At 47.9% G+C, this 25238-nt stretch overlaps 2 protein-coding genes across 2 annotated transcripts; one reads left to right on the top strand and one right to left on the bottom strand.

Annotated features, from left to right (window-relative positions):
- The first annotated feature begins 21 nt into the window (after positions 1 to 21).
- On the top strand, positions 22 to 3708 carry ATP5F1E (ATP synthase F1 subunit epsilon). The gene is made up of 3 exons (XM_003317028.7): positions 22 to 177; positions 1965 to 2091; positions 3554 to 3708. The coding sequence occupies exons 1-2, from the start codon at positions 146 to 148 to the stop codon at positions 2086 to 2088; spliced, it is 156 nt and encodes a 51-aa protein (XP_003317076.1). The 5' UTR covers positions 22 to 145; the 3' UTR covers positions 2089 to 2091; positions 3554 to 3708.
- A 1998-nt stretch (positions 3709 to 5706) lies between these two features.
- Positions 5707 to 13099, bottom strand: TUBB1 (tubulin beta 1 class VI). Its single transcript, XM_001140173.7, has 4 exons — positions 12949 to 13099; positions 9358 to 9466; positions 8709 to 8819; positions 5707 to 8604 (listed from the first exon to the last, which is right to left on the bottom strand). The coding sequence occupies exons 1-4, from the start codon at positions 13003 to 13005 to the stop codon at positions 7526 to 7528; spliced, it is 1356 nt and encodes a 451-aa protein (XP_001140173.1). The 5' UTR covers positions 13006 to 13099; the 3' UTR covers positions 5707 to 7525.
- Positions 13100 to 25238: the final 12139 nt, after the last annotated feature.

The raw sequence follows: 25238 nt of genomic DNA, 5'->3' as shown, positions 1-25238 counted from the left end.
GGGTAGGAGGCGGTGATTGGCAGGTCCGCACGCCCCGCCCCTTCCGCTTCTGTGGTCTGATCTTCCTGCGGCTGAACCGCCCGGCTGAGCCGACATTGCCGGCGTCTTGGCGATTCGGCCCGACGAGCTCCGCTTTCCCTACAGCATGGTGGCCTACTGGAGACAGGCTGGACTCAGGTAGGCCCAGGCCTCCAGAGGGAAGGGCTTCGCGAGCCGGCCCGCGCGCATCCCGGTGCCCAGAGGTCATGCAGGACACGGAGCAGCGGCCCCACGCGTGACCGGGGTTGGGCCAAGCCCAACCAAGATGGCGTCGCTATGGGCAAAGCGCTCAGGCGAGCGCGGCCTCGACCTCGCGTGGGAGCGCGTCTGTGTCCTGCCTCGCTTCCCGACGGTGCGGCCCAGCACCCACAGAGTGCCCCTGGACACCTTTGTGAATGGCAGGTTTCTCGAGAGAGAGAGAGAGGCCAGCTCTTATTCAGCAAACCTTTTTCTTCTAGAATGGTGCTGGAGCCAGGTGGTGAAAGTAGTACAGTCACATCCACCTCGGGAAACAGGAGATTTCTCTCCACGTGACCGCCGTTAGCAGCTTTGACCTTTAATCCAGCATCGAGGTGGAGCCTTTTACAACTTTACACATTTTTTTTTAAACTTTTAAGTCCTGTTGATTTCAGGTTTCCTTATGTCTAAAAGGGGTGAAAGCCGTAACTGTCGAGAGCCCCTCACAAAGATGAGAGGTGGCTCCTGGAAAGCTCAAATATGGAACCCACTTGAGGACATGGTGTCTCATAGTGGAACCGCAAACCATTGGTCTAGCTGTCACATCCGATTTTTTTTTACCCGTGCACCTGAGTGAGCAGAAGTACCTTGCTCTAGGTGACACACCTTGTTAGTTGACTGGATGGTGTAGCACTTTACATTTTGTGGGTACATGTGACTACACTACAGCGGAGCTTCCCGACTTGCTGAGGTCAAGCCAGCGAAGTCTTGTAGAATTGGAAGGATGGAAGGATGATAGTCCCAGTAGTAGATACCGTTTATTAGGCAACCTACCCTGTGATCCGTACTTTTTCACACTTGTTTTTCCTCCTTCCAGCTATCAACAGGACAGATATTATTGTCCTTTTATTCTGTTGTTTTTTTCAGGTGAGTAAACGTGCTGAAAAGGTTGAACAGCCTGAAGGTCACCCAGTTAGTAAGAATGGAAGCAGGCATTGGAACTCATACCTCTGAGTCCCCAAAATAAATTCTAAAACATGAGAAAATAGCACCCCTCCCCGCTTCCTGTTTTTCAAAAGTGGGAAAGGTGATCTGACATCTTTTGGAAACTACAGTGTTGATGGGAGTCCATCTACCAAACAGGAAGCAGGTTTTACAGTTCTGCTAGAATTGATGATGTTCTCTAAGCACTTTTCAGTTTGATTTAGAAATCTTCATTAGGAGGTTATTTTCAGTGGCAGACTTGTGAGACAGAATTCAGTATTCTCAGAGAAGAGTTTAAATAATTTAGAACGAATTGTTTTAATTCAAAATAGTTTTCTCTTATGTATACCTCATTTTCCAAGAATAATATAATTAAAGTTTTAAGGAGAGAAATCGAGGAGAGAATTGATGATTCATGTTATGGTCTCTAAACATTTCAGTCTTTTTCTATGCTGTGGGATTTTTAAAAACATTTATGCATCTTTTATTTTGAATTAATATACACTAAAGAGAAAACACAGTACAAAGAAGAAAAATCAAAGATCATCCATCCAAACACCAGTTAATACTTTGGTACATTTTTTTCTAGTTCTTTTTCTTTGTATAGTTACTTTTTGGCATTAGTCATATTTTTAAATCCAATTCTACAATAAGGTACAACCAAACCAAAATAAAAAGTACAGGAAGAAAAGCGAAAACACAGTAACAGCTGTCTGGCTGGAATATTGATAATTAACCATATATCTTCTCTCATTTTCTCCCAGCTACATCCGATACTCCCAGATCTGTGCAAAAGCAGTGAGAGATGCACTGAAGACAGAATTCAAAGCAAATGCTGAGAAGACTTCTGGCAGCAGCGTAAAAATTGTGAAAGTAAAGAAGGAATAATCTGTAAGTTACTGATTTATTTAGAAGAACAGTTGCATCTTAAGTTTTTGGAGCACCATAAAGATCAAAATAATTTTAGTTTTGGGTTCTATTCATTTTTTAGTCAGTGTATTTGGAAGTTAGTTATTGGGATAATATAATTTAAAGCATGCAGGTTATAGAAGTCCCCTGGCCTAATAAAAAGAAAGTCTTCTTGGGCCCTGACAAGCAGAAGTAATTGGCACATTGATTTTCAGTTCATTTAGCAATGCTTAGGTAGAGAGCCATCGTATTTTAATTAAACCTGTTTCATTTGTATGCACAAATCAAATAATTTGGAGGATGAACTCCCCCCCACTTGTATAATTGCAATTGGAGTTACGTAACAGTCCAAGAGCATGAAAAACTACAGTTCTTTACATTTTTATTTCCCCCAGAACTACTAACGTTCTCACAAATCACTACTTCCCGAACATAATAACTACAGGCACAGGCAAGGGTCCTGCTGTTGTATCAAGCAATAAAATCTGCAAGACCCCGCAGCCAATACTGTTTTGCTAATTTATTATGCTTTCAGAGGGTTTGGTTCATTTTACTTTTCCAAAGATGTTGGTGATGTAAAGTTAAATTCTCGTGAAATAAAAAGGTCTGTACAGTTGATAAGTGTAGACTTTTGTGTTCCACATTATAAAAGTGGTTTGATCTCTAAAGTACTTTCTTGACATTGTTATTTCAAAAGTAGGCAAGGCAAATTATCAGAGAGATGTTTTTCAGACTTAATTTTTCTTGTTTTGCTTTTAAGAAGCTTCAGACCCATAATAGCACAGAAATGTGATAAATATTAATCCTTTGGCAGCTTATGGTTATGAGCAATTTTACTTATTGGAACTGTCTCCCCTAAGCACTTTTCATTTTCATTTTGAATTAGTAAATATTTTATTACAAGTCTGAAGATGCAGTGTTTTGAATTTAGCCCTTTTTCTAGGGGCTCTCTGTCTAATCTCATAATTCTGAGTAATGAGACCTGGTTTTATGTTGAGTTGTTTTGTTTTAACAATAAGTTAACAAAATCATTTAGCCTCACTCGGCTCAGAGCTGCCAGACTGCATCTAATGCTGAGATTTTGCAAAGTCCTGGGGGTCAGGAAGTAGTGTCCGATCCCCTTAAACAAAGCATTAGCCCCTCTCTGTTATGCCCTTCAGGGTTACAGACCCCACCTCATTAGCACAAGGAGATGTTAGTGTCTTTTAAAGGCAAAGTAGTTTCTTTATGCTGGGAGAGTGTTTACTTTTACTCAGCGGGAAAATGCCTGCTTGACTAAGCCTGTGTACTTGAACCAGCACTTTTTACATCTGAGCCACGGCAATGTGAATGATAGCCACAGTTATACAGTTCACTATAAGGAAGTTATTTCTTATATTCATGTTGAGTTTTTAAGAAAACACAGAGAACTGGCCAGCAACTTGCATTTTCTTTTTCCTCCTAGACCCTGACTACAGCTTGAAATGCTGCATTTCCAAGGTGAAGATGTGTGGGCACATGTTATGGCAGATTGAAAAGGATCTCATTCCGTGGGAAAAAAAAATCCTGTCTTGTTCATAAATTGACAATGTCAATAAATTGAAATATGGTTCACTGTTACTCTTGATTTTTAGTTTGTGAGACTTTTTCATTTTCTTTAAAGGAATTGTCTGCACAGCTGCATGATTATGGCCATGTGAACCAGGGTTTCTTAGAAGCAGGGGAAGCCAGATTTAATATTTAGTGACCAAAGGGATACAGAAAGCATTTTGAAAATGTCTCAAAATAGTTGTTTCATGACATTAATTGGTGATCAAAATTATCTGCTGTCATTGAGGCTCCGTAGTTCCTTGTTTTTGAATTGTTGTCATGTCAGAATAATGACATGGTTATCAGTAACAAATGGAAATAATTATTAAATACTAAAAGTGTAGATTAGAAGAAGAAATACTAAATTGTACTCGTTTTGTATTGTGCACTTAAAGCCTATAGATAAGAACAGTTACAGAATTTAAGCACAAAGTGTTTTTCACATTGTTTTGTAAATGAATCTTTATACTCTGGTAGCATTTCTCATAGGAAATGAGGCAAAGCTATTGAATAACTTGCTCATTGAGTTGATGGCCAAACTGAAATTAAAACCTAGGAGTTTTGACTGCAAGTCTGGGACACGGCGACCACAACAGCAGTTTCGTGGTATTTCCATAGCGATTCATTCATTCATTATTTAGGGATGAAAAATTGTTGCAAGTTATGTTTTTATCTTTCTTTGAAACTTGAAAGGGCTTGGGCAAGTAAAACACCATTGCAAAGTTAACTGCCTGATTTTAACTGTTTTTGGAGACTGGAGAAATAAATTTGAACTGGAAATTTTGAAACACCATTCTAGGATCAGTTCTCACATGGTACTTAAGCTCACAATAATTTATCAGGGCCACTGTCAGCAATGCCGAGGATAAGCCGAAAAGAACGTCTTTGTTCTCGGCTTCTGGGAATGACTTATTGTCCCGACACTTGACCTGTAGGTTTTACTGAATTCTCAGCACAGAGCGAGCAGGGAGGCAGAGCCGATTGAGTGGAAGAGGGTGCCTCTGGAAAACAGCAGGTTAGGAGCCCTTGGAGTCCTCCGCCTCGGAGCTGTCATCCTGCTGTTGGCAAGTTAGGGCACCTCAGTTCAGTGCTGTGGCCCCCAAGATTAAGGTACTAGGAAGTATCCTCCATTACAGGGAACAGGAATAAATGAATCAAAAGGCTGTCGGGCCTTTTTGACATGGGACGAATAAAGTAACTAATAGGCAAAGGGGCTAAATGATTTCCAGTCAAGTAATTAGAGATAAGTCATTTATTAAGGAGGCAGATGGGGTATTACTGGTATATAGATGGCATAGGAGATTGGTAGTATATTGGTAGATTATTGGTATAGAGATGGTATGTTGAGGCAGATGGCGTATTACTGGTATATAGATGGTATGGTAGATTGGTAGTATATTGGTAGATTATTGGTATAGAGATGCTATATTATTAAGGAGGCAGATGGGGTAATTAGAGGTGAGACTTAGGGACAGGGCTTGTGATATGGAAAGGAGTGAAGTCACTGAGTAAAAGACAAGTTTACTGTCAGCAGAGATTCTTAGAGGCTCTTTTCTCCGTGATTAAAAAAAATCCTAAACCAGTAGTATAATAAACTTCCTGCCTCCAGCAGTGCTGGGTAGCTGGCAGGATGACTGTGCCCAGTGATGAGGTGACCCCAATCAGACCAACTTAATGAGTATCCCACTAACTAGTCGGATGATGTTTGAAGCTGTCAGTGAATCTCTTGGTTCACATCGTTCTTGTGAGCAAAGTGAAGGAATCGGATAAGCTCTGAAATTCGGTGATGCTGCTGCTCTGAGAGACCAAGGTCGCTGGAGCAACCGTACTGCTAAAGGATAAGCTCTCCAAAATCGAAAGGGACAGATTCCTTAGGTTTCTAGTTTGTTTTGTGTTTTTACATCTATTTCTACCATATGAAAGAGTAGGATGGTGAGATGCATTTCTAAATATTTTTAACTACTCAGTCTGGATGGTTAGGCTTCAACAAAAGGAATTTATTTAGTCTGAAATAAAGCAATTTTGCCATTTAAAATTGAATTACTTTGTAGTTTAATGATTACTATTGAGCAAACAAATCTTTACAGTAATAGAAGTCAGCAAAAGTTTTTTAAAAGGTTTAAATCCCTCCTCCCTTACATCTATTTCATTGCTTTTTTAGGTTTGAGAAGTAAAGCACCAGAGGAAGCATGTGTAAATCCTTGTATAATCGCAGGCTGTAAGTCTTTAGCATCTCAGGAAGTTACTAACTTCAAACTAAGTATATAGGTAGAGTTTCTTACTAAATCTTATGCTTCTTGAACCACAAGCAGAAAGCATTTAAAACATGATTGTTGTTTTGTGTTTTTTGAAGTTTGTAAATAGAAGACTTGTTGATGATCCGATGGCAAGGTATTTTTCTCTTGGTATGTATTTTAGTTATTTCCTCGTGATGCATAAGTGAAAAGAGTGAAGTTTCTCAGAATGAGCAACTGTCATCCATCTACCTGCTATTTTATTATTGCTGATTACAAAAGCAAATCAAGAGATGAGAACCCAGTTGCCTGCAAGTAAATATTTACTGCATTGAGGGTCGGAGCATTTTCCCATTACCGGTTATCCATGGATCAAATAGTGTATCTCAGTGGTAATTCTAGAGGGCCATTAAAACCCTGATGGTGCTGGAAGAGATGGCAGTGCTGCATGTCAGAAATAGGTAAACTGTAATTAAGAAGTTACAGATGATTTGATTACGCTCTTGTGTATTTGGTCCTGTTATAATGTGAGCAGATTAAAATCATGTAGTGGTTAAAGCTATGTCATTATGCAAACATTTATGGCAACTTCTGCAAATTAATTTGAACTGTAAAAGTTCCCTAATGAGACGATGTCCTCCGTAACTGAGAAGGACACTGCAGCCATTGCGGCTTAATTCCTGCATTTGAATGGTTGCCGAGCACATGGTGTGCCCTTTCTCAAAGAGCAGAGAGGCTGCAGAGCATTTTGGGGGGTGATGACTGAATGAAAGTGAAAAGACCATTTCAAAATAGCCTTTAAAAGGAAAGCCAAGGATGATTATTAATGAATTCCTGGGATCTAACAGTAGTAAGAAATTTAAACTATATAAACATATATGTTAAAGGCTAGCTCTTCAGAAATAAAGATCAGAAGACTGCAGTTCTTTAGTTTTGCTTGTCTTTTTGTTTTTCTTGTTTGGACCAGGTATTTTTGTGGAGAGGACTGTGGCTTTTCTTTTTTCCTCTTTTCCAGTTAGCATGTTGTATGCACAGGTCTACACAACATGGATATTTCTAGTGGATGTTGACTCACATTGACCTTGGCTCTGTAGCTCCCCATGTACTAGTCAGGCACCTGGCTCTTCTGGAGGCTGGCAGGCACTGGAAGGCAGGATGCCAGGCAGTGTTTGCTCAGAGGAAAGAACCTAAGGAAAGAGTCTTAGTAGCCCTCGGATACCAAGTGAGGATTCCAGGGTGCCTGTCAGTGCTGCTAAAGTATAAAAATGTAACACCAACTCCAGTGGCTCCCTGCAAATCCACACGTGTAGTCTGGATGCCTGGCAAACACTTTGAAACAAAGGGAGCACTTTACAATAAATTTGCTATTTTTTTAAGTTAATAAGTATGCATTGAACATCAAACTCTTCAAGGTTAGTAAATGTCAGCAAAGACCCTAATGCCTGTCAGCGGCTCCCCACCTGTCTCCCGCAGTCCCAGTGTCGAAGCTAATGGTGAGTGCATATCATTCACGGTGCTGCAGTGCAGAGTGGGTTTTGGAGTGCTGCAGGAGAGACGCTCATCTAACGAGAAACTGTTCTGTAAGCGACTCCGCGGCACAGCTTCTCTCACAGTTAATGTCCCTTATCTTCTGGCTCCATTTCTGCCTCCTCCATGACCTCTTCATCTTCCTCTAGAACTGCTTTGGCATCTTGAAATTGTTGGTACTCGGATACCAAATCATGGATGTTATTTTCAGCTTCCCCAAATTCGTTTATGTCCATCCCTTCGCTGGTGTACCAGTGCACAAAAGCTTTCCTTTTGAACATGGCTGAGAAATGCTCAGAGACCCTATTAAAGATCTCTTGGATGGCCGTGTTGTTGCCAATGAAGGTGGCGGCCATGCTCAGCCCCCGGGGCGGGATGTCGCAGACAGCCACCTTGACGTTGTTGGGAATCCACTCCACAAAGCAGCTGCTGTTCCTGGTCTGCACGGAGAGCAGTTGCTGGTCCACTTCCTTGGTGGACATCTTGCCCCGGAAAATGCAGGCCACTGTGAGGTAGCGGCCACGGCGGGGGTCACAGGCAGCCATGGTATTGCGGGCATCGAACATCTGCTGGGTGAGCTCGGCCACGGAGAGGGCTCGGTACTGCTGGCTGCCCTGGGCCGTGAGTGGGGCAAAGCCGGGCATAAAGAAGTGCAGGCGGGGGAAGGGGACCATGTTCACCGCCAGCTTGCGCAGGTCTGCGTTGAGCTGACCCGGGAACCGGAGGGAGGTGGTTATGCCGCTCATGGTCAAGGACACTAGGTGGTTGAGATCCCCATAGGTGGGTGTCGTCAGCTTCAGGGTACGGAAGCAGATGTCATAGAGGGCCTCATTGTCAATGCAGAAACAGGCATCTGCATTCTCAATCAGCTGGTGGATGGACAGAACCGCGTTGTAGGGCTCCACCACCGTGTCCGACACCTTGGGAGAAGGCATGACGCTGAAGGAATTCATGATCCGGTCCGGGTACTCCTCTCTAATCTTGTTCATGAGCAGAGTGCCCATCCCGGAGCCTGTGCCCCCGCCCAGGGAGTGGACGATCTGGAAGCCCTGCAGGCAGTCACAGCTCTCACTCTCATGCCTCACCACCTCTAGGACATTCTCGATCAGCTCGGCTCCCTCCGTGTAGTGGCCTTTGGCCCAGTTGTTGCCAGCCCCAGAGTTACCTGTGGCCAAAAAGAGTAACCAGCAGGGGAAGAAAAGTGAAAAGAGAAGGGCACCAGTAAAGCATCCCCCCCTCCTCCTGGTGGAACCTTGTGGAAAAACATACCATGGACAAAACTGTCGGGTTGAAAGAGAGCTCCTAATTTGCTAGATCGAATGCTGTCCATCGTCCCAGGTTCTAGGTCCACCAAGACTGCTCGGGGCACATATTTCCTACCTGTGTAGAAAAATAGGAAAAAGTCAGCCTACTTGTTTTTCTAAAAGTTAATGTTTTATCAAAATAGAACTTTGTGATACTGGTCCAAAAAAAATCATGGATATTCTAGAAAGGGGCCCTTGGTAGGTCGAGATTTGAGTATCTAACATCATATTTTTTACCCCAACAACAATCCCACAAATCTATAGAATACCCAGAAACAATCTCCATCATTGTCTGCTCTGTGATATTGCCAGTGACAGAGATTCTCTTCCTTCATATTGGAAATGATCCTGGTTTCATTTGTGAAACCACAAAGGAAAGTGAGTACTTAACCTGCTTGTGTTAAGGTGTGTGCCATATCCAGCAGCTCCTTCCCGATTCCTGCCTCTTGACCAGGGCTTGGGGACCCACCACTCTAGGATCCTGCTGCCCTGCCTGTCGCCTCCCTGAGCATAGACATCACTGCTTTGACATTTCCATCTCCTGGGCCTCTGCCCTTCCTCTGCTTGTGTTCCCAGTTGTGGGACCACTGCTCCCAGAGCCCCGCCAGTCCTACCGTAGGCTTCGTTGTAGTACACGCTGATTCTCTCCAGCTGCAAGGCCGAGGCCCCGCGGTCGCTCCCAGCTAAGTCGATCCCGTGTTCCTCACCAATCATCTCCCAGAACTGAAAGCAGAAGGAAGGTCAGAGTAAACGGACCCCGAAAAAGGCTGTGTTAACCAGAGAGAAAGTTAGCATTCCCAAGCCTGTTTCCCTCTGGTTGCCTGACCCTCCCCAAGACATTCTTTTAGGGCCTTTTCATAAATAACCATGGCATCATTCGCTTTTTGCCTCTACTAAGCAATATGAAGTAATATGAAGATTGCATTTTCTCCCCACCTGAACTCCTTAAATAAAATGTCAAACACAAAGTACTAAATCGGATTTTCCTCCTATTAAATTCATGCCATTATATACATTAAAGCTGTTGTTTTAGAATTTAATGTCAATATAGCTCTAATTTCTTCTTATAATGCTCCAAGCTAGTAAAGTGTAGATTCCATTAAAGGAAAATAAACTGAATTCTTATCTGATTTCACAGTAATATCTCATTTCACTTTGGGGATTTCTTTTCATGAACTTTTCCAGACAGCCCATAACTTGGACCTCTGTGCATGATTTTAAGTAATTAGCACCTTTTTTTTTTTTTTTTTGACGGAGTCTTATATGTGCAGTGGCGTGATCTCGGCTCACTGCAACCTCCGCCTCCTGGGTTCAAGCGATTCTCCTGCCTCAGCCTCCTGAGTAGCTGGGACTACAGGCACGCACCACCACGCCCAACTAATTTTTATATTTTTAGTAGACACGGGGTTTCACCATGTTGGCCAGGATGGTCTCTATCTCTTGACCTTGTGATCCACCCTCCTTGGCCTTCCAAAGTACTGGGATTACAGGCATGAGCCACAGCACCCGGCCTTTCTTTCTTTTTTTTATTTTTTCATGTTTGTTTATTTATTTTGAGACAGAGTTTCACTCTTGTCACCTAGGCTGGAGTACAGTAGCACAATCTTGGCTCACTGCAACTTCCACCTCCTGGGTTCAAGCAATTCTCCTGCCTCAGCCTCTCAAGTAGCTGGGATTACAGGCGTCCACCACCATGCCCAGCTAATTTTTGCATTTTTAGTAGAGACAGGGTTTTGCCATGTTAGCCAGGCTGGTCTCAAACTCCTGACCTCAGGTGATGCACCTGCCTCGGCCTCCCAGAGTGCTAGGATCACAGGCGTGAGCCACTGCGCCCAGCCAGTAATGTGCATTTTTGATTCTCAGGTATACATACAACTCACAATTACACATAGTTGTCCTCTGGTAACTATCTGAAACATACTGCACTTCCAGTCACATACACAGTACCTATTAATATAGATATGTGCCAAGCTCTTAATATGGAAACAATTACTGGGAAGACTCCTTTTGATCACCCTGAAAGGCACATATTAAAATGCAATGAAAATGTATTCACATATATTAAAATCCCCAAGGGTATGTTAAAAACCCCAGCCATATCTTCTAAATGACAGCGCCGCTCTGGCCATGGTCTTAATAACAAGGCAGTTCATGGTAAACTGCCAGCACTGTTCAGGGAGTGGAAGAATAAATAAATTCAAGTTCTAAGATACCCCAAATTAAATGTGTCTTAAAGTTCTTATAGCTCTAAATGATGAGTCAGCCAGGACTCTCAACGCTAGACCATACGATTCCAGAGTGAGAGCTAAGACCCTATCTAAACCTAACACTTTCTCTTGAGGGCCCCTTTCCGTATTATCTTCCAGCTTCAGAGCAGCAGGGCTCCTGCCTCCCACTTCTCTGTGTGTGAGTTATGAATGTCTTACCCCTGAGGCATGGAGGAATGGTGACTTCTTTTCAAGCAGTAATGTTCTTTGCCCCCGGTTTAAAACACCTGCATTTAAAAGCCTTAGTTGTTTCCTAGCAGCATTACTCACTGTAGCCAAAAGGCAGAAACAACCCAAGTGTCATTGATGGATAATGAATGTAGGTGTTTCAAAACCTTACTTTTAATGCATCTCATATTAGTAAAAGTAATTTCACAGCAGCAAAGAGAACACGATAAATTTTGCACAGTGCAATTGGTCATCTTAAAATCAAGATTGGAGATTGTGGGTTTGGGCATCTGTGTTCTTGGGGTTGGCCAATTAAGTTACGTACTTGGGGGAAATTTTTAAGCAGGGGGGCAAGGGAAAGAAAAACTCATTTATATTCCAGACAGTGTATTTTAATTAATTATGTTACTGTACACAAAAACTTTATTTTCAATTAAATTTTTTTTTTTTAATTATACTTTAAGTTTTAGGGTACATGTGCACATTGTGCAGGTTAGTTACATATGTATACATGTGCCATGCTGGTGCGCTGCACCCACTAACTCGTCATCTAGCATTAGGTATATCTCCCAATGCTATCCCTCCCCCCTCCCCCCTCCCCACCACAGTCCCCAGAGTATGATATTCCCCTTCCTGTGTCCATGTGATCTCATTGTTCAATTCCCACCTATGAGTGAGAATAAATTTTCAATTGCATACTAATAAAACAGTAATTGATTTTTTTAAGTGTTACAATAAACATGAGAGGGGAGGGGAAAGACACCATAGTGACAGGGTATAGAAAGTTTCTCAAAAAACTTCAAAAAGCTGTTTTGAGACAAATTACTGTTTTTAGATATGAAAAGTTCATTGTTAAGATAAAAGTGGGCCAGGTACAGTGGCTCACGCCTATAATCCCAGCATTTCGGGAGGCCCAGGCGGGCACATCACCTGAGGTCAGGAGTTCGAGACCAGCCTGACCAACATGGTGAAACCCCATCTCTACTAAAAATACAAAATTAGCCAGACGTGGTGGCGCATGCCTGTAATCCCAGCTACTGGGGAGGCTGAGGCAGGAGAATCACTTGAACCCAGGAGGTGGAGGTTGCAGTGAGCCAAGATTGTGCCATTGCACTCCAGCGTGGGCAACAAGAGTGACACTCCATCTCAAAAAAATAAAAGATCATAAAAGTGCCAGGCACGGTGGCCTACACCTGTCATCTCACCACTTTGGAAGCCTGAGGCAGAAGGATCACTTGAGCCCATGAGTTCAAGACCAGCCTGAGCAACAAAGTGAGATCCCTGTCTCTCAAAAAAAATTTAAAAATTAGCCAGGCATAGTGGTGCATGCCTATAATCCCAGCTACTCAGGAGGCTGAGGCAGGAGAATAGCTTGAGCCCAGGAGGTTGAGGCTATAGTGAGCCATGATTCTGCCGCTCTACTCCAGCCTGGGCAACAGAGTGGGCAAAGAAAAAGATGATAAATGTATTATGTAATATAATGGTCGGCATGTATTGTACATATGTATCTATGGATAAAATTAACATTAATTAAATTAACACTCTAAGCCCTTAATGTGTGTTGTAGCTCTTTAGTTAAAGATTGTTTCCTTCTTTTCCCATGTGAAATTTTTTTTTTAAGAATTAAAGCCCAAAGGCATTGTCTGATATTTAGCAAGTACATTAAATCTGCTAGACTTATTGTCTTCCCTGCTAACTTAGGGTATTTTTTTGGTTGTCCGCCTCTATGGACTGTGGTAAAGCTAGGATTAGTAACCAGACATTACTTACCTTGGCTCCGATCTGGTTGCCACACTGGCCAATCTGAATATGGACAATTTCACGCATCCTTGCTCTGAGCCCAAGTCTGAGATCTTCACGGAATCCTCAGACTCTCAGAATCCAGAGCTTCAGTTCACTGGTGTGAGCCCAACACAACTGTGGTCACTGCAGTGGTGGGACTGGCCAACCAAGCTACCCTCACAATGTGACCAAGGGTGTGTCCACCCCAGAGGCCCAGCTCCCCGCCCTCAGCCAGTCCTGGCCCTTCTCTGCTTTCTGCCTGTCATGCTTTTGGAAGGGAGTGTTTTTCCTCCCTCAACACAGAATACTGCCCCATCATTTCCTAGAGAGTGAGTGCAAGATTAAAGGCCACCTCGGTGCACAGGGCTTGGAGGCTGGCACTGTTTGCAGGCTTCTAGGTGACCATGCTGGCCCTAATGACCGTGGTATGATGACTGTGGCTCCTAGCTCACCCAGGTAACCAGACCACCTCCAAGGGCTTTCCCTGTCCATCTTCCCGGCCCCTTTTCCAGACTTTGGTCCCCAGAAGCCCCGTGCCCCAACACAGCAGGAGGCTCCACAACTGGGCCTCGCAGGTCCCAGGTCCCGGGATGGCCTGCATCAGGCACTGTCTGCCCAGCCCTCCCCCACATGCCCTTTCTCGCCCTGTATGCAAGTTACTCTGCAGTGTCCTGCAGGCCTCTTGGACCCCTGCCCTATCCATGCCAGGGCTGGGCTGTGCCTCAGCACCCTTCCCAGCTCCTGCTCTGTCGTCCCATCTCAGCTCATGGTGTCTGGGGTCTTAATGTTTGCCATAGGGTCCCTTTACCAGACCCTGAATTCTCCAAGAGCAAAATGGACTCCCAGTTGTATTCCCTTAGAGCCGGGTGTGGTGGCTCACTCCTGTAATCCCAGCACTTTGAGAGGCCAAGGTGGGCAGATCACCAGAAGTCAGGAGTTCAAGACTAGCCTGGCCAACATGGCAAAACCCCATCTCTTACTAAAAATACAAATATTAGTCAGGTGTGGTGGCACACACATGTAGTCCCAGCTACTCGGGAGACTGCGGCAGGAGAATCGCTTGAACCTGAGAGGCAGAGGTTGTCGTGAGCCGAGATCATGCCACTGCACTCCAGCCTGGGCGACAAAACAAGACTCTGTCAGAAAAAAAAAAAAAGCATTCCCTCATGCGCGGTACAGGAGTGGCAGCAGGCTGGGTACTCAGCCGCTTGAAAGCAGCTGTTCTGTCTCCTGGTCCTCAGTACATCCCCTGCCACCAAGCTTCTATCATCGTCGAAAGCCAGCCCTAGGCTTTATTACCTCCAACCAGGCAAGGGCATCCAGGCCAAACACCAGATCCATATCCTTGCCCAGGAGGGTGGCAGTTCCCCACCGCCTGGAGGACAGAAGGTGGAAGCTTCCAAGGAAGATGGGGAAGGGACTCCCTGAGAAGGCGTGAGAGCCCTGGCTCGGAAGGGGAGAGCCAGTGGACGCTGCCTTGTGCCTGTTGAGCTGTCGAGGTGCAGGTGGGCAGGTACAGGGCAAGGCCTCACTCCTGAAGCCCCGAGGATGTGGACAACCACCATTCGGTGAGCAACCACCTCTTGAGGCCTCTCTTTAATGTCTGCCGGGCACCCTGAGGTTGCCCCCATTCTTTGAACAGCTATGGACGGGGACCTGTCATAGGCTGGGCTCACCTTGGGTGCTGCAGACAAGGGAATGAAGGAGGTAGATGTGGCCAGATCCTGCACTCTTGGAACTCTGGCTTACTTAGGAAGAGAGCACTCCTAGCTCTGGAGCAGCTCAAGGTCGCCATCTCTCAGGACAGGGACTCAGGACAGGCAAGACTACTGAACTCAGAGCGAGAAGCCCTGGACGTCCTTCCCTCCCCTGCCTCTCGCCAGACCCGTGACCTTGGTTGAAGCATTGGAGCCCAGCCTGGTCCATGAGGGGCCTGTGCTTCCTGTGCCCCAAGCCCAGGCTTGACTCCTAAACCTTGTGTTCCCTCTACAGGCCTGGTGGGGCCCAGGATGTGAGGTCAGGAACACAATCAGGAAAGTTCCTAACGATGGAGTGTCTGGGGGAAATCGCTTCTGCTTACTCCCAAAGGAGCTCAAACACGCAGCCAAAGGGCCTGAGCTATAAACCAGAAGAGAAACCCAGAGGTGGGGAAGAAGAAAGCACTGTGCCCTAAGAGTGCCTGGACTGGGACTGCTTCTCACCTCTGTCTAGTGTGTAGATCCCACGCTGCCCTTGAGTACTGACAGTGCACCCCGTGATCCTGGGCTGGATCCAGGACCAGGGAAGAGGGCTGCTATAGAGGATGGTATGAGGATCATTGTCAAAATTCAAATAAGGATGGTGTACATTGGAAAATAGTATCGTATCAGTGTTCCATTTCTTGACTTTGATCATGGCAGGGTGGTTCTAAGCGGAAGTCCTTGTTTCCAGGAGATCCCATATTATGAAGCACTGTGCTTCAAGGGCGTTTTGATGCTGGCAGCTTACTCTGAAACAGTTCCACAACCACATAATGTGAGAAACGGAGAGAGGGCAGTTCAGTAAAGGGGCAGAGTGGTAACAATTGCTGGTTCTTTTCAAAGTTAGCACAAGATTAATACCCTTGTAATATTTCTCTAAGTTTGGAACTTTTTTGTGCTCAAACCTGAATGTCACATGACTCACAGATGCTTCCGGTCCAGTCACCCCTCCTCCCTGCCCAAAGGTAAAGAGAAGAATGTGCAAATTCAAGAGGAGGATATTCACAGGTCCTCAGCAGTATTTTTCAGAAATTAAAACAGACCATTTTATTAATGATCTGTTTAAATTAAAACAGACCTATTCATAGGTCCTCAGCAATATTTTTCAGAAATTAAAACAGACCATTTTAAAATTAAGAACAGACCATTCTGTTTCCATAGACATTAGCCCATCTTGCCTCACTTCCAGCCTTTCTCCCGGCGTGCCTTGGCCTCTTTTCCCCTTGTCTCTGTCCCCACCAGCTCTCCCCAGCCTCCCTCCCCACCCAGGGGCCCCTGCCTACCAGACTTCTCCGAAGATCAAAGACAGCTCCATGATCTTCCCACAGGCAGGTCCCTCATCAGAGACACTTCCTCTCCTGGGGACCAGAGCACTTCAACCTGCAGTGCCCACACACAGTCCTGTTTGCTAATTACTTATACACATGCCTTATCTCCCGCCAGCCTGGGAGCTGCCTGTGTCATTTCATCTTTGAGTCCCCAAAGTGCCTGATCCATGGCAGGGCCTCAGTAAATGTTTAAGGGCACACTGACAGCTGGGCAGGTTTGAGCAGTGATGCTCAGAGCGGGCTGTGTTCTTAAAGCCAGTGATGTATTTATTCACGAGTGTGTCCTTCTCCAGGTGGGGTCACCTTTTTCCTCCATTCCATAAGAGGTGGTCTAGGCTGGAGATATAAACTGTTCCAAGAAGCCTGGATGTTGGGGACAGACTGTAGATGGAATAACCGCAGTGAGCTATTACGGGAAGGTGTGACCGGTGGGCAGCCGTGGCCTTCTGTGGCCCAGCTCCTGAAAGGAGCCCCTGTTGGCCACAAACCGCCTTGCTGCAGGGACCACGGGGCTGGGCCCAAGGGGCATTTCTGGTCTGCCTGTGCTCACTGTTTGCCATGTGAGCAGGATCCAGGCTGCTGGGGTCCTCCACCCACCCTCCGCACTGCAGCACATTCCTCTTGGCCATCTTAGTTTGCTTAGGGAGGGGGAAAAGCCAGGTTTCCAGGTGGGCGCTTAAAAGGTTTTTCTGTTAATGGGGCAGTTGGCAAAAAGGAGGAAAAAGAGAGAAGCCCTGTTTGCTTTGATTCTTGTATCGCCGGCCATGTTAATTCAGGCCAGGCGAGTGCTGAGCTTTGGACGCTGGGCTGTGAGAGGGTGAGGGATGGAGTGGCAGCTCCACCACCCAGGGGCCCATCTCCGCCCTAGACCTGAACTTTTTCACGTGAAAAATGAAATAAAAATCCCCACGTCACAAGTCAGTGTGAGGACTGGGCCTGCCAGGGCTGACCCCTAACATGTGGCTGCCGGTGGTATTTTTCAAGTGGGCTTCGCAGGGTGGGAGGGGGAGATGCATTCCACACCTACAGACGGAGCACCTACTGTGCGGCAGACTTGACATGGCCGTGGGCATCGGGGCCTGTCTCAATTTAAAATGTCTGGGCAGAACAGAGTGGCAGGAAAGGCAGCAGGTCTGGAAAGCCGTGCGTCCCGTCTCAGCTCTCTTGTCCTTGTTTCTGAAGGTACCTGCTCCCCAGAGGAAACAGCTCTCCTCTGATTGCCACCTTAGTGCCAGCAGTGAGGTGGGGAATACAGTCTGCCTTGCCCTCGGACTGGTAGAAGCGGGCCCTGTGCAGGACATAGGTGAACACTGCCCCTGGAGATGCCGGCACGACCCCAAGGTCTGTTTTGCCAGGCTGAAGGTGACGGCCCCCGTCCTGAGCTGCAGCAAGCGATTCACAGTGGCCACCGTGATGAGTGACAAAGTTGTTTTCTGCCCCCCCAACAAAGGGCTGTGACCAAGGCAGGTTAGCAGTGCCTGCATTTAGGTGAGGAGATCAGCAAGCATTGCCCCAGAGGGCAGGAGCTTCCTCCTAGCAAGTGTGGTGAGGACGCTATGGCCCACAACACTGAGATTCCCAACCAGGACCAGCCCAGCCCTGAGCCTGAAACCCTCTCCTCCAGTGGCCTGTCACAGCCATCCACAGAAGGCTCCGTAGCAGCAAGCCTTTTCCTGCATGACACTTGCGTCTATTACAGAAATAGAACCGAGAAGATAAGAAAAACCAGTGTCACCCAGAAACCCCGAATCGGCTGCTTCCAGACTTCCCCCAGGAGTTATCCCCCAGGGCTCAGATGGAGCTGCCCCCACCCTCCATTTGGCAAATGAAATAGAATTCAGAGAAAAACAGAGCACTCAGAGAATTCATTGATTTCATCCGCCCCGATCTTCCACTTCTGAGTGCGTTGAAGTTCCCTGAATAACTCAGAGAAGATTGTTGAATTATACCGTTTGCGTGTGATTTAGAACCAGAAAATTTTTCCAAATGTCTTAGCAAGAAAATGACATCTGAGGGGCCATTATGGGTGACTCAGCGGGTGTAGGCAGCCCGCCAGAGGAGCTGAGCTCCACTTTCTTGTACCCTGCTCGGTGTGTGTTCTCTTACTGGAAAAGAAAGTTCTAGGAGGATGAGTAACTAACTACAAGAGGAGAGAGACTAGGAGGACATTGCTGGTTTTCGCTGAGCCAGGAGTGTTAACCTTCTTCCCCCACAGCTGAGATGCTCATGGTTCCTGTACCAGGCAGACTCTGGCTGCTCCTCACACCTGTCCAGCCTCCAAGCCCAGAGGGTGGAAACACCTTGCTGTCTCTCCAGGTGCACTGGTGAGCAGCATGCAGGCTGTGGCATCTCTGATTTACAGGAGATAACACACACACGCGCGCACACACACACCTACCACCACCACCACTTCCCCTGAACTGCGCGAAGATCTAAGAGATGGACACATGAACCTTCTCACTTGCATCTTTCCTGTCTCCCGAAGTTGCAGCTAGTGATAAGCGATGTTCTGTGGCATGAACAGATAAGCATAAAATGGGTCAGCACCTGGAGCTGAAATTGAACAAAAATATGTACTTCTTCAAGCCCAGTGTTTGTCCAAGAAATCTCTGATATATGAGTTTTGAGGGACCTCAGAAAAGTAGAAAATATGGGCCCTGCCCTCCAGGGACTTAGAGGGTGAAAGCAGCACTAGCCTCCCGCTCTGCCGGTCTTTACCAGTTTCTCTGCCGCCGCCACCGTCTCCCACATGCTCCCTCGTTTAGCCTGCATGACACCACCACCTTCAAGAAGAAACTAAGGCTCAGAGAGGAATTGACATGTTCAAGTCTCAGGATAATGTGGCAGAACCAGAAACGGATTGCAGGTCCTCAGACACCTACATCCAGGGGTACAGTTCAAGGGGCCAAGAGGCAGGCTCCAGGAGCCCGGGGTGCTCACGTCCCCTGCTCCTCACTCTGTAACTGCATCCTGCAAGTCCTGCTCCCAGGTGGATGTCCTGATGCATCTACTCTCCCCTTCTCTCAAACAGCATTCCTCATCCATCACCTGTGGCTCTCCCCTCCAGGGCCCTTCCTGTCCCACAGCTGACTCCACTCACAGCATCCTTCCCACAGCCACCAGAGGGATCTTACAAACAGAAATCAGCTCTCAGCCACTGCCCTCCTGGAAAGCCAGTGGCAACCGGGAGAAAACCCAAACCTCTTACAAAAGGAAGGTCGATGTGTGCCTTCAGATCTTCCAAAATGCACACGCCCCATGAGACAGGGATGGGAAACCCGCTGGGCAGGGAAATTAGGTGGGGGATGAAGGAGGTCAGCAGAGCCTCTGTCAGATGGCAGAAAGGGGAGGGAAGGGGAGAGGTGGGCGGCCGTGTGAAGCTGGCCTGAGTGCCCGCATGGTCCCTGCAGCTTGGAGGCTGAGCCCACCTGTCCGCAGCCTCCCCAAGGGCTTTCCCCAGTGCATCACACACTTACCCAGTGCACTCACATTCTCAGGCCTCTGCAGACACTCTTCCTTCTGCTGAGTCTCCTTCCAGCACCTTCCATGACTGTCATTATTCAATCCCAACTCACTGGATACCTAAAAGAATGGTCCCAGACCAAACTTCTCCAGAGACCCTCCGTCTCTCCTGTTCCCCGTTTTAACTGTTTGCAAGCACTTCCTACCTCCTGAGCATTTTACTTTTCCACATGTTCCCTTATGCAGAAAACATAAGTCCTTGCAGACAGGGACTTTGTTCACTGCCGAATCCCCGGGGAAGAAAACAGTAGCCTGCACATACTAGGTGCTCAACAAATATTTGCTGACAGCCTAACTTTAGAGGGCAAACAAATTCAATCGGGTAGTCATTGAGTGCCCCTTTGAAAGACTTCCTGGTGAGTTCATGGGTGGGCTGTGTCTGTTACATGCTGTGCTGCACAGGGTGTGTCCCAAAGGTGATACTGATGAGGCTGCCTTCATCAATGTCAGCCCAAGGAGCCACATCCACTCCCAAGCAAGTGTGCACCACCAGTCACTGTGCAACTGTCAGAGGCGTTTGAACCAAAGCGACTCCATCTTGAATACAGACTGGGTAAAATAAGGCTGAGACCTCCTGGGCTGCATTCCTTGGAGGTTAGACATTCTACATCACAGGATGAGATAGGAGGTCGGCACAAGGTACAGGTCACCAAGACCTTGCCAATAGGCCAGGCACGGTGGCTCAGGCCTGTAATACTAGCACTTTGGGAGGCTGAGGCGGGTGGATCGCCTGAGGTCAGGAGTTCAAGACCAGCCTGGCCAACATGGTGAAACCCCGTCTCTACTAAAAAAAGCCAAAAAAGTAGCCACGCATGGTGGCAGGCACCTGTAATCCCAGCTACTCGGGAGGCTAAGGCAGGAGAATCACTTGACCCCAAGAGGCAGAGGTTGCAGTGAGCCAAGATTGTGCCATTGCCCTCCAGCCTGGGTAACAAGAGCGAAACTCTGTCTCAAAAAACAAAAACAAACAAAAAACCTTGCTGATAAAAGGATGTGATAAAGAAGGCAGCCAAAACCCACCAAACCCAAGATGGCGATGAAAGTGACCTCTGGTTGTCCTCAGTGCTGATTATATGCTAATTATAATGCATTAGCATGCTAAGAGACACTCCTACCAGCACCATGACAGTTTACAGATGCCACAGCAGCATCAGGAAGTTACCCTGTATGGTCTAAAAAGGGGGGGAACCCTCAGTTCTTGGAATTGCCCACCCCTTTCCGAAAAACTCATGAATGATCCACTCCTCGTTCAGTGTATAATGAAGAAGTAACGGTAAGTATAAATAGCTGAGCACCCCGTGCTGCCGCTCTGCCTGTGGAGGAGCTGTTCTTTTATTCCTTTGCTTTCTTAATAAACTTGCTTTCACTTTATGGACTTTCCCCGAATTCCTTCTTGCGTGAGGTCCAAGAACCCTCTCTTGGGATCTGGGTTGGGATCCCCTTTCCCATAACACAACCAGGCCAGGATGTGATGCATGGTGGTGCTTGGGGACAGTGGCATGGTGGATTGCAAACCTGGCCTGCCCTATCTGAAGGCCTGCACTGCAGAGATATCTGGGTGTTAGCGAGTGCCTCTGACCCGTTGACCAAGTGGATCAAGAGGAACTCCTGTAGCTGGTGAGGGAACCGTCGTGCCCTGCAAAACCAGCCTAGCCTAGCGAGCATTGTCGGCATCCACCCAAACAAATGCCGGTATCCAGGATGTGGCTAAACTCAGGAATGTGGAATAATAGGAAATGTCTGCAGCTTGCCGGGGTGGAAGCCAGACAATATGGCACAAAGGAAGAAGAAAAAGGATTTCGAGGCCATTCCACAGTCGATGAAAACTCATCTGTGTTCTCCTCCTCCAGGTTGGGAAGGTGGGCCAGCCGTGGCCTGAGTGCTGATCTTTATCAGAATGAGGAGAAAAATCAGCCTTATTTTTAGAAATGAATAGGCTTTTGTGTCTGTGGCCTTGGATCATGTGTTTTCCAGGAGAATTCATCGGGTTAAAAAAAAAAAAAAAAAAAGGGACTGGATTGGAACCTGCCACCCAGGAGCCTCGTGCTGAGCACAGGTCTCCTGACATCTCCAGAGGCTCAGTCTTTTCGCCAGTAGAATGGAGTAATAGCATCTGCCTCCCAACCCCCACCCCCACCTCACAGCATTGTGCAAAGGATCAAATGCGGCTGCACAGTCCTCTAGAATGTCATTGGCTCAGCCCTCTGCCCTCAAGCACCACTGGGAGCAGGAATGACTCCGTTACCTCCAGGAAGGAAAACCCAGGATAGGTGCCAAGCTTTCCAGGCAAAGTGATTTCAGGGGAGACGCCTTGCTCTAAATACCTACTCAATTCTGCCCCAAGCTGGAAGGCGGTGGCACACAGCTGCTTATAAAGAGCTGCTAGAAGCAATGCTTAGGCAAGTAGGGCCTCAGAGGTAGGAAGGTCCAAGTGCCCTGCCCCAAGCCTCTTCAGATCCCGGCCCAGATGAGAAGATGAGTCAGTATCCACAAAACCACCTTGCAGGCACCTGCAGCCAAGTCAGGAGGAAACACCTTTCCGGTTTCCAAGAGTCCCCAAGCTGCTCTGCAGGTGAGTCTGCTTTGAAGAGACAGACACAGCTCTGGGGCTAAACTCAACCCCCAGCAAGCAGTCCCCAGCAAGAAACGGCTGGGGTGGCCTGTCTATCAGGTTCCCAATGTGCTCCCTCCTCTTTTTCCAGTCCCAGACACCTCCTGGTTTTATCTGCGTGCCCTTCAGAGAACTCCTCCAGCTAAACATCCTTCACTAATAGCAGCACTGGAATTTGAGTTTGGGTGGGTTTGTGGCCATCCCCAACCCCGCCCCCACAAGGAACATGTTTAAGATCTTGCATCGAGTTAAGGGAAAAACAAAAACAACCAACAAAAACCCCAAAACCAAGAAAACCAAAAATCCTATTTAGGATCCTCTGCTGCACAATTTTAGTAACCCCCAAAATGACACAGCCCGCCAGCTTCTCGGAGCAGTCTGGCAGCCAGACATGCATCCACTTGACTAGGGCCAGGTTCAGAGATGAGGAGCCCTGTCTCTGCGTGGTTTGCTGTGTTGGACCCATCAGAAGAGGCTGAAGAGGTAAGTCTCATCAGGCCCCCTTCCTTCCTTCTTGGCTTGAAAATGATGATTTCAGACCAGGCGCGGTGGCTCACACCTGTAATCCCAGCACTTTGGGAGGCCGAGGCGGCAGGATCACGAGGTCAGAAGCTCGAGACCAGTCTGGCCAACATAGTGAAACCCTATCTCTATCAAAAATACAAAAACTTAGCCAGGTGTGATGGTGTGTGCCTGTAATCCCAGCTACTCAGGAGGCTGAGGCAGGAGAATTGCGTGAACCCAGGAGGTGGAGGTTGCAGTGAGCCGATATTGCTCCATTGCACTCCAGCCCAGGTGACAGAGCGAGACTGTCTCCAAAAAAAAAAAAAAAAAAAAAGTAAATGATGATTTCAAATGGATAGGCTCCCTCCCTCTCTTCCTGCCCTATTCCATCAGATTCTGATCTTGAATTGCTTCTATGTTAGGGAAACCCAGGGGGCACAAGTTGTCAACTTTGGACGTCCTTTTTGTTACCAGCCTAAAAATATCCTTCCCTTTAACCAACTTTCAATAGGGTAAATCCGGAGAGTCTCCTCTTTGGAACTCCCCAGATAAATTAAGCTTTGTGCCAGCATTTGGGAGCAGGACTGTGAATGTTTATTCCCCTTCCTGACCATCTCACCCCTCCTCCTGACCCTTGTTTGTGAGTTTGATTTGCCAGAGGCTCTGGGCTGAAAGCGGGTGATGTACAGGACTTGTGATGGAGCAGGTGTGGTTGCTGTCATCAGACCCAGCTACATAATTTGCAGGGCCCAGGGCACAGTGAATCTGGAGAGCCCCTCGTTCAGCTCTGCATTACACTTCTGGACTTAGGGCCTCATGTGACTGCAGGGGTCGTGTGCCTGCCTTGCTGGCCGTGCCTGTCATACCGTCTACATGCGCTGGACCTGCTCAGAGAGTCTCGGGGCATCTTCAGAGCACCCCAGCTCTCCCCATGCTACAGGAAAGAAAAGCTTACACCTTGGGTGCCTTTTCACCCAGATTCAGGGACCAGGGCCCAGGACATCACAGCTCAGGCATCAGAGGCCAAGCACAAGGGGCCCTCCCCTCTCCAGGCTTGTTTCTCATGCTGTAGAATGTGCTGTTGGACTTCATAGTACCTGGATCATAACTATGGGTACCTGGAGGGAGGGGCACGATATCTCTTACCACACAATTTTGTGAGTTCTTAGCTTTTTCTTTAGAAGCCAAAAACCGGCCGCTTTGGTAGATGCCACCTGATGACCTGGCAAGGGCAGCTGTGTCTGGGTTTCTTCCTCACAAGGACCCAGCTCCTGTAGTCAGGGAGGCCAGTGGGTTGACATGGGAGGAAGAAAGCCCCCTCTTGGCAATTGTCTTTCCACTCCTTTTATGCCCAGAGGTTGGGAGGCCTGGCTCCCACCCCCACCGCCAGCTCAAGCTTGGGGACTTCTCCCAGGATGGCCACCCCACCCCGCCTTCTGATGACTGATGGACACTAATGGTTTCCATGAGCGACTTGCCAAACAAATAAGAGACACATCAGTAGAGAGAGCCCCGGGTCCACACTTTGCCTCAGTGACCACTTTTTGGGGAACAAGGACTGAAACTTCTGGGCTGACGAAGCAGCTCTCCAGCCTTGCTCTCCACTCGGACAGTCATGCGGGGATTCCATGGCCACCTCAGCGCTTCCGGGAATGGTCATGGAAGCTTCTGGAAGTCAGGAGGCAGCCACTGTGACTTCCCCTTGCCCACGTGGCACGCTTGGAATGTGGTGAGTGCCACTGAGTATGGAGAGAGTCAGGCAAGCTCATCTGTGGGCCCTGTGCCAAGGGCCCCCAGCAAGGGCCTGTCAGGCCGCAGCCCAGAACGCCGGGCCCTGTTCTTACCAGAGAAGAAGGCCATGGTGTGGGCCCAAGGGCCATGACAAACAGAGGGGCCGCAGGGAGCGAGGAGCCCTCCTCCAGTTACAAAACCACGTCCTGGGGGGCCACTTCTGCTTTTGGTTCCTCATTTGACTAAGAAGAGTTGCGTTAGCAGAAAACCTTTCCAAGGCGTCTTTGGAAGTCATATTGAATAACTCCTGATGCCTGCGCCAAGTGGAATTTTCCTTTGGGGCATTTTCTAGAAGGATCCCTCCTTCCTTCTCTGCAAAAGGGAACCGTCCCCCCGAAAGGGCCTGGGCCTTTGGGAAAAGGGGTTTAGAAAGCCAGGCGCGGGGACCCTTCTTTGGGGGCGGTGGCCGCATCCCAGCATCCCTTAGTAGGGGAGGCCTGGGCCCAGATGTGAGGCTGGGGGCCTCTCCCCAGGGCTCAGGGCCCCAGGAATGCAGGGCCAAGGGGGCCCATGAGCCTGCGGCCCCCCACCCCGAAGCCAGGAACCCCGGCAAATGAGTCCAGCTGGACAGTCCCGCGCTCAGGGCGGCGGCCGGCGGCGGGGTCAGGCTTGGGGTCTGCCCGGCGACCTCGCGCCTGGCCCGCGAGTTCAGGTGCCCCGGAGCCAGGGAGGGAGCGGGGCGCGGAGCCGGGCGGGGAGGGCAGAGGTCACCGGGCGGGGCAGGAGCAGCGATGGGACAGCCCCGCCCCGGGGGAGTGTCCCGGCCTGGCCGCCGCAGCCTTA

This window comes from Pan troglodytes, chromosome 21 (genome assembly GCF_028858775.2).
Source record: "Pan troglodytes isolate AG18354 chromosome 21, NHGRI_mPanTro3-v2.0_pri, whole genome shotgun sequence".
NCBI classification, from domain to species: domain Eukaryota; kingdom Metazoa; phylum Chordata; class Mammalia; order Primates; family Hominidae; genus Pan; species Pan troglodytes.
Note: the sequence above shows the minus strand (reverse complement) of the source record. Positions and strands in the feature narration are given on the sequence as shown.